We start from the raw sequence: 9,356 nt of genomic DNA, 5'->3' as shown, positions 1-9,356 counted from the left end.
CTACATCATGCAAGTGTTTTTATATCCAAAAATATACTGTACATCACCCTAATGTGTTTAATAAAAAAAAATAGTTACATATAAATAAATACTGATTTTGTCTAGCTTAGTGTTTTTAAAGGTTATAGTGATGTTTTGGGGGGGTCTAGGCTGGAGGTTAGTCCCTATCCCCCTTGATTCTTAAGTATCCTATGGGAAAAATTGCTTCACGATTCGAATTAATGCTGATTCGACCGATGAAAATATATATATATATATATAAATATATATATATATATATATATATATATATATATTTATAGATACAGGCAACCCCCGCTTAACCCATTCGCCCCGGAAGTTAGAAAACACGCACCGCGCTCCATCCGGGCGGCCAGCGCGCGCCAAGATTTGAAGCTTTATTATTGAATAATCAATGTTTTAGCCATAAACTCAATGTATTCATAACATACTATATATCAGGATGTGTAAAAATATTTGTATGTTACAATACACTTCCCATTGCTATGCTAAAAAGGAAAACAATATAAAATTTTACTTTTTATATTTTATTACGTTTTTTTTTTTTTTTTTTTTATTACAATTCGGGAGATTTCTCCCTGAATCTCTTGGGTGGTGGTGCTATGATGGCGGAGGTGGAGGGCTGTGAGAGAAAGGCGGAGGTGATGGGGAGTGCTGTGAAGTCGGAGGTGGAGGGCTGTGAGGGAAAGGCGGAGGTGGAGGGGAGTGCGGTGAAGCCGGAGGTGGAGGGATGTGGCCTGGTAGCAATCATGAATTGCCATATTTCTGTCTGTACAGATAGCCTAAAGTGTCTTATATCAGAGTGAAGCATCTCATTTGTGGTAAACACTGTTATTTATTGTTGAAAAGAGTCCCCTAATATATCTAGCATTTGCATGCCAGTATGTGTAGCAAATGGCAACATATACCTGTCATGCAAAATATACATTATTTCAAACGCGAAATAAATTGCGCGCGAACAGAGAGAGAGAGAGAGAGAGAGAGAGAGAGAGAGAGAGAGAGAGAGAGAGAGAGAGAGAGAGAGAGAGAGAGAGAGAGAGAGGCTTCAATATGTCAACACACACACACACACACACACACACACACACACACACACACACACACACACACACACACACACACACACACACACACGAAAACCTGCAAAAAACTACGAATGGAAACACTATGAGAGAGAGAGAGAGAGAGAGAGAGAGAGGGATAGGATGGATCTCTCTCTCTCTCTCTCTCTCCCTGTCTGTAAGCTGGTGGCTGTGGCTGCTAAAGCTGATGAAACAGAGAAAAAATAAACCTTCATGCGAAAACTTATTCTTGTCTGCGATATAATAGTTACATATATTCATTTTCCTAGATAATATACATATCTAAGAAAACGAATGGCTGCTGGTTTTCTTGGATACACTCATCTAAAACGCTTATGGCCTGCAAGACGTAATAATACGTCCCCGGACTGGAGGTAAGGCTTCTGGACGTATATATACGTCACTGGACTGGCGCACGTAGCCACCATGACGTATATATATGTCCCTGGACTGAAGGGGTTAATGAAGGGGTTACGTTCCTAAAAAACACTTCGTTAAGCGAAACTTCGTTAAGAGAACTTCCACTGAGAGTAAACAAAGTGAGAGTGCATCATAGTACAGTGAAAGGTTTAATGAAAGTAAAAATTATGAAGTTAAACATTTAGGCAGTTTAATTTAAGTCATTATAATGTACACTAATGCATGTATGTATGTAACTTTATAATGTAGATGATCTTAAATTTATGAAGGGAGAGAGAGTGAAACGGGAAAGTCACTAACCGGCAACCTGTGGAATGTAAACAAAGGGCGCATCATTGTATCACATACAAAACTTACGTACAGGTTGAACCTCCCAAATCCGGCAATCACCGGACCTTAGACTTGCCACACCATGGAAAATTCTGAACTATAGGTGGTCCCCAAAACACCCTCTATATATACTTACCCTGCATTATACAAGTGGAGCTGTAACATTGTTTTGATATATGATAGTTGTACATGAAAATATACATGCAGAAGTATATAAAAAAAAAAACATTGTTGTAAATTAAGTTCAGCATGGAAAATTTTTGCCTGCGCCATTATCATCTCGCCAGACACAGGGAAGTTACCAGCGCGCTGAAGTTTAAATCACTGTATGAGAGCACTGTCTAAATCACTGCTTTTACCCTCCTTAAGTGTTCTACGAACCTCCATGTTCTTCTTGCTCTCACACTCATTGTAAAACTTGAGAAGTTGATTCTTCTGCTTTTTTATATCATAGACGGTTGATGAGCCAATGTTGTACTGTTGGCATAGGGTCCGCACTGAAACACCTTTATCTAGCTTCCTCAATAGGTCCACTTTCTGTTGCACTGATATTGTCATATGTTTGCACTTTTTTTTTGGTTCACACACAATACTATCACTTCCTGGTCGCTTGGAAGCCATGTTTAGGGGCAAATATTACAGAAAAAAAAAGTTTATACACCTGGGGGGGTGGTGCTTGCAATGAACGGCAGCGTGGTACTGATCCAAATTTGACCCAGAATGCGCCGCCACAACCTAGCAGCGGTCCAGCAAATTACTCCGACCAATTAAAAAATTACGGCAAACAAAAATTTTGCCGGATTACAGATGTTGCCGGATGAAAGAATATCGGATTAAGGAGGTTCAACCTGTACCACATTTCCACAATTGGCTTTCCATTTTATCTATTGCAGAGTCACGAGTTGAGGTGGTTCTTTTAGCTTGCAAGGAAGATATGGTCTTACCAGCCTTCTTAATAGAGTCTGCTGACTTGAAAATAGTAGAGACAATAGATGGAGTCAAGATGGTGGTGAGCAATGCTATTAGTTTTGTGGCTTCTTTCGTATCTGTGAATAATATTCACAGACTTGGAAAAAATTACCTGGATAAAACTTCGTTAAAGCTAGTTTGGTGTTCGTTAAATGACCAGATGGTAATAAAATGAAACCTTTGTTGTAGCGAAATTTCGTTGTGTGAACCTTCGTTATACGGGGGTTGCCTGTATGTATATATATATATATATATATATATATATATATATATATATATATATATATATATATATATATATATATATATATATATATAACTGTATATTTCATTGAAAGTGATGGCCAGTTTGACATTAACAATTTTCCTTAAGATATTTTTTCCTTTATATCTTAAGGAAAATTGTTAACAAATGAAATATAATATATATATATATATATATATATATATATATATATATATATATATATATATATATATATATATATATATATATATATATAACTGTATATTTCATTGAAAGTGATGGCCAGTTTGACATTAACAATTTTCCTTAAGATATTTTTTCCTTTATATCTTAAGAGTGTCTTTTCTTCCTTTATCAATGCAGTGATGGCTTCACTATTGCTAGTTATTGTTGCTAGATTCGGATTTCGGATCTCTTGACCCTTCCTCAGTAGCTGGTGTTGTTCCTTCTTTGATGGAAGTAGGAATGACAGGTCATGTGGTCTCAATGGCTTTATACCTGCCTGCCAGTCGTGGCTGAGACCAGCCTTTATTTGCGATGACGCTGATTGGTTGGTTCCGTGCATCTCATCTCTCTCCGATTCTGCCAGGCTAGTCTGCCTTGATCATCTCATGCTCAGCAGCGCTTGCAGATCTACTGCTTGGATATTTAGCTTGGGAGTATTTTCTTTAATCTGGAGAGCTTCTAAGATGTTTAATCTTGTGTTATCAAGGCATCCGTCGATGATTCTGGTATTGTCTTCTATTATTTTCCTGGTGATGGTGATGCCACACTCTTGCCACAGGTGATTTTTTGGAGCTCCTGATGCTAAGTGTAGTATTAGTCATCTTGAGAGCTTCATGGTTGTCATGCCAATATAGGTTGTAGGCAGGACTTCATAGTTTCCTTAGTTACATGTGAACCTATACATGACATGTGACATCTGCATTTCTTCTTTTTTGGTGTATGGGCAGTTTTTCAGGAGGTGGCTGGTTTTCTTGTTTTTGTGATATATTTGTAGCTTTAGTTTTCTTTCTAGGTCAATTGGTTTTACATTTTTCATCAAAAAGAATGTAAAACCAACATCATCATGGTACTGATGGGGTTAAGTGACCCAATTTTCCTCCAAGCAACTCTCCTTTCCCCCTATGGCTCTTAGCTTGTTGGTTGGGGGGATGGAGATGGTGGTCAAATTACTGATTTGCAAATATAATGAAGGTCATAAAGGATTTGTGTTCAAAGAAAACAGAAATATATTGGTCCCTTTTTCTTTTTTATAACTACCTGGAATGGTGTACTGAGCATGCTAATTTCTATTTTTTTTACCATTGCTAGTCTTTTGACATCTTAAAAAAAGGGCACAGGAAGGAAATTGTTGAGGTAAAAAGCTTCAGACTTTACTCAGCCTACTAATGCTTAGTGAATGGAAGAAGTTAATCAAAATTTCAGTTACAAACTTACATAAACTCTTGCAACTTTTTTTATAACACTATAGAACAGTCTTTTGTTTCATTCATTAGCATTACTGGTGTTTTTTCTTTTAAAGTCACTTTAGAATTATAAGTGAAATCATATTAGGGAGGCAGTGGCGTAGTGGATAAGATGGTAAGCATGGGATCGGGCAGATGTCCACCACATACCGCTTTGAAACTATGCCATTTGTGGAGTGGTTTAAAGTTACCTACATGTCACCATGATAACCAGGTTCTAGGTGGTTACATCAAAGATGCGCTTGGGTGGTGATATGGTCTCTAATATGGGTACCACTATAAATAAAATTGCTTGCACCACTAATGGGTGGAAGCTGAACATCGCTTCCCACACACTCTTCAAGTATGCTTACAAGGGCTGTAGGCCATAACATAAAAAAAAATAAATAAATAAACAAATAAATAATAATAATAATAATGTTAACTTATGTTTTAATTAATACCATCTTGAAATGTTCGAGTAAAAAAACAATATAACATTGAGGTTAGATGAGTGCGTGAGCTTGCATTGGAGTGGAATAATGGCACTTTTATTATATGTTACTAATAAATAAAGACATGTCTATCTCCTGATATTCAGTTTTTCTTTGTAAGATATAATGATGTGGTTAATACCTCCATCATAATAAAAGAACAATTTGGAAAATTATTCTAGAAGTTTCATCCCAATTAAAGACCAGTTTTGCCCTCATAATCTTGCAAGCTTCTGCCAAATACTTGTTTTACTTAAACAAATGCAAGTAATTAAAGGTGTAATTTAATATTGTTAATACAAGGGCTATTTACTTGTTTTCAAATTGGCATCACATTATGTAACTAATCATTAGGTCATTAGCTTTGGTTGTTGCTATCTCAGTTTTTCAGCATGCATTGCCATTATTTGATCAAATTTACTTTTTAGAAAATTTCTGAAATTTGAAGAATGAATTAAATCATATTTCAGAGAAATTAAAGTTGCATCACCAAAATGAAAGAATAAGTGAGTACCAGTATATTTGTCCGTCATCTAGAAAAGGCCAAGATGTCTCAAGTCACCCAAGAGCTCATTACCCTCCAAGTGGGTCATCATGCAAACTTCATAGGAACTTACTGGTGGAATCTTCAGGTTGGTTACAATCAAGAAGTTTTGTGAATTTTATAATTTGTTGATTTTTTTACATAATTGTACTATAGCAGTATTTACACTATTATTCCTTGTGATATTATAGATATAAAGATCTATGGACAGTAGATACTGAATATTCTTATGACCATACATTTAAAATGGATGCTATTTCATAAACATTTAACCCATATATATATAATATAGGATTTTTTTTAATGTAAAATCTGTTTTTATCTACATACTTAACCATAATTATTAACTATTGCTTAAATCCCCATTCCCACAGCAAACTTACACTATGTCTAACAGCTCGAGAAAAGAAACAAAAGAAATACTTGAGGTGCCCATTCTCGTTCTCTTTGAGAAGACACCCAGTCTGTTTTCTACTCCCAGGTACCAGCCATCAGGCTGATTCCCTCATTTGCCTCTGGCCTAAAAGGTCATAGAGGAGAAGGAGGAAGGAAAACTCAGTTATAATTAATAATTATGGGTATGTAGATAAAAATGGATTTCACATTAAAAAATCCTGTTATTACACATACTACTACTACCCATAATTATTAATCATTGCTTAAGAACTGAATCCCAAGTACAGTAAGTCCTCGTTATACGTTACATATGCATTCCTGAAAACCTTACCACAAATTGAAATTACCATATACTGAACCCATTATAACATGTAATAATAGGGGATGTGTTCCAGCACGTCGAAAGTCACCCCTACACACATGAAAATACATGAAAATAGTCATATAAAAAAAAAAATATATATATAAAGTACTGCACAAAAGAAATAAACAGAAAATGTTTTTATTTACCTGTCACTCGCCACATATTCTATCAGATGATGTCCCTCCCGAGGCTAAGGGACAGTAGGGATTTCAGCCCTTACTCATAATATCCACAAAAAACACACCATAAGGATTTAACTTGTGTTCAGTGGGAAACGCGGGAAGAGACTGATTGTTGTTGTGGTGGCTGCACGGTGTGGTGGCGCTATGGTATGGTGTGAACAAAACATGAGCAGATACCGTATCTGTGAAATTTTCTTACCATAAATAGAATCGAGGGTAGTAATTAACAAACACCATAACTGTGATGTGAATTTACCAGATAACGAAGTACTGGTACTGTACTGTACTGACTTTATATTGTTAAGGGGACCATCCGGTGAGGTTTTTGAAAAATCGAAAATAAAGAGGTACGTGGGTAATTTTTTTTTTTTCACTGATAGATGTTTATTACACAATGTTAGTTTAGTAGTTACAAGCAAATCGACCCATAAATAACTGCATGAAAAATAAAAAAATCAACTTTTTGAAAAAAATATTTTTCCTATAAACTTTGTCACTAGAGGACATATTTCAATTTTGCCAGTATGGATATGAAGTATGTTGTATACCAAAACTTTTTACCACATAGAATTTCGATCTTTTTATTTTGATGGCCATTATGAATTTTTTATTTTTTCGATTTTTTTTTTTTTTTTTTTCTATAAAATCATATTGCGGCACTTAGAAAAAAAATTCCAAATTCTATTAGGTGAAAATGAAGCAGCTTCATTGAGCTTCAAAATGATACATCAAAATTGAAAATCCATAGAGAAATGTGGAAGAAGATTCGATTTGAATGATAAAAAGTGGAAACTGAGAAAAAGGCAAAAAACCCCAGAGATATCATTTTGGTCCTCTATGACCCTGTACATTTATTTGGGTCGGATATTTCGTGCTCATACACCACCACGTACATCACATATCCTTTTTAGGCATGTTTAGAATATTCTGTACGACTCATATGGCACCTGGCCGCCCCTACAATGATTGTAGTTATTAGTCGCTCGAAGGCGAGGGTGTCTCCCATCCATTACAACTTGTAATTTCCACTTGCACCGTTTGTTTAGATATTGTAAGGCAAAAAAAGGCAGGTAAAATAGACTGGATTATGGCTTGCAAGGTGTGAAATAACGGGCGAGATACTCAATAGATCCTCCTCCTATCGCAGTCACATGGACAATGAAATGGAAGGGGAGAGGGTGTGTTCCTGTGTACGCCATAGTACTGAGTTACCAGCGCCCACCTTTCCTTACCAAAGAAACCACTTTCCATGGCTTTTTCCGTGTTTATTATCATCATTTATGGTACAGAGAGTGGGGTGTGGGGAAGCCCCGGGCTGCAGTGGGCGTGACAGGGGCCCTTTTAAGTTTAAATACCTCACTTATTTTAGCATATTTCCCCAAAATACTCCATCACTATGTTGCCATATGTTTGGGGATGCTCTGGTGGTGTTTTGGGGATTTTCAATTTTTTTTCAGATTTTTCAATACCATGGCCACCGGACGGTCCCCTTAAATATCTTTTATTAAAATAAAAATTGGATTGCTACTTCAGTGGATGTCAGTTTGGTATGCAGTGTTCAATATTGGCATAATTGAGCAACAAGGAAGCATAATAAAGAATATTCTGAAAAGTCTCCAGTCATAAAAAATGCCTTACTTTAATCAACAAGAGCAGTGCTTTGCTTCAATGTTACTGCTAAAAAGTAGTCTCTCACCTTTTGGTAGCAAAGTTCTTGCTGAGATGTTGGTGCTGTTGAGGCTGAAGGCAGGTCATCAGTGAATTCATACAAGTTCTGACTGGGTTCCTGTTCAAAAGACATGTATCTCTTATGAAATCTGTATAATACACCTTTTATCATAAAACTGGTCATCAATAGTTTTCATACAAATCCATAACTTCATTCATTTCCTTTTTTACCATAAACCTACTCATGGTTTACATCTAAAATAAATATAATTAAAATTTTTAGATCATAAGTATAATTTCATTGAATTCCATGCATTTTCTCTGCCCTTTAAATAAACAAAACTGTAGTTTCAGTTACCTTACTGCAAGTGGTTCTGAAGAAACCAATGTGTCAGTCACAATGAAAATGATAGGAGCAATATAAGAAATAGGAAAGGACCCAAACTGCCAAGTTTTCAGTGTTCACCATCTGGTTTAATTCAGGAGATAGTCAGCATCATCTTGCAGTTCAGAGTAGTCATCTCTAAACAGTATATTACAATGTATCTATTGATTTATCATGGTTTTACTCCTTCCAGTACTTATCTGTTGTTATTTTACTATGGTATTTCTTTAGTTACTTGAGTTTATACGAATAACATAATTATACATAGTAAAATATAGTTGCCTGGTGTACCAAGCTCTTTCAATTTTAGATACTTTAATACAGCATAAAACTTTAACACACACATTTCATCTTGCCTCTGCAGAGGTTAATGCTTCAAAAGGAAAATGTAAGAGCAATTTTTGCTTGATTTTCTATATGAGAAAATAGAAAATTTGCAGCTGAAACCAAAATAGCCCAAAGATGTTGCAGTGCTTTCATCATCATATTCTTAAGCTGTCTTGCCATAGCCTGAACATGGTGTGCCTTTATACTAAATATAACTTCTCAGGATAACCCACTGGATCCCTGCTATATTTGTGCTACTGTAAAACACCTGAATTCACTAATGGTGTGGGGAGCATTTACTGGTCACGGCAAGACCCAGCTTCATGTATTTCATAATAGGGAAAAGGTAAACCAAAACAATTACTTTAAGTTGCTGTATGACGTTTTATCCCAGGCCTTTGAAGACACTAAAGCTACCATCTTTCAGCAAGACGGGATGAAGCCTCATACAGCCAAATCAGTACCCAGTGGCATTGTGA

At 36.0% G+C, this 9,356-nt stretch overlaps 1 protein-coding gene across 6 annotated transcripts in view; it reads right to left on the bottom strand.

The window, feature by feature from the left end:
- LOC123517186 (protein abrupt-like) overlaps window positions 1-9,356 on the bottom strand; it is a 146,586-nt gene that overhangs the window by 119,421 nt on the left and 17,809 nt on the right. For 5 of the 6 annotated variants that reach the window (XM_045277186.1, XM_045277187.1, XM_045277188.1 and 2 more), the window contains exon 4: window positions 8,194-8,283. In XM_045277186.1, the coding sequence (XP_045133121.1) occupies window positions 8,194-8,283 (90 nt within the window). Of the gene's footprint in view, window positions 1-6,553; window positions 6,680-8,193; window positions 8,284-9,356 lie in introns of those variants that run through there. The other variant, XM_045277189.1, reaches the window with a different exon arrangement.

The sequence above is a fragment of the Portunus trituberculatus genome, chromosome 41 (assembly GCF_017591435.1).
Source record: "Portunus trituberculatus isolate SZX2019 chromosome 41, ASM1759143v1, whole genome shotgun sequence".
Classification (NCBI taxonomy): domain Eukaryota; kingdom Metazoa; phylum Arthropoda; class Malacostraca; order Decapoda; family Portunidae; genus Portunus; species Portunus trituberculatus.
This window is presented reverse-complemented; position numbering and strand designations above follow the sequence as displayed.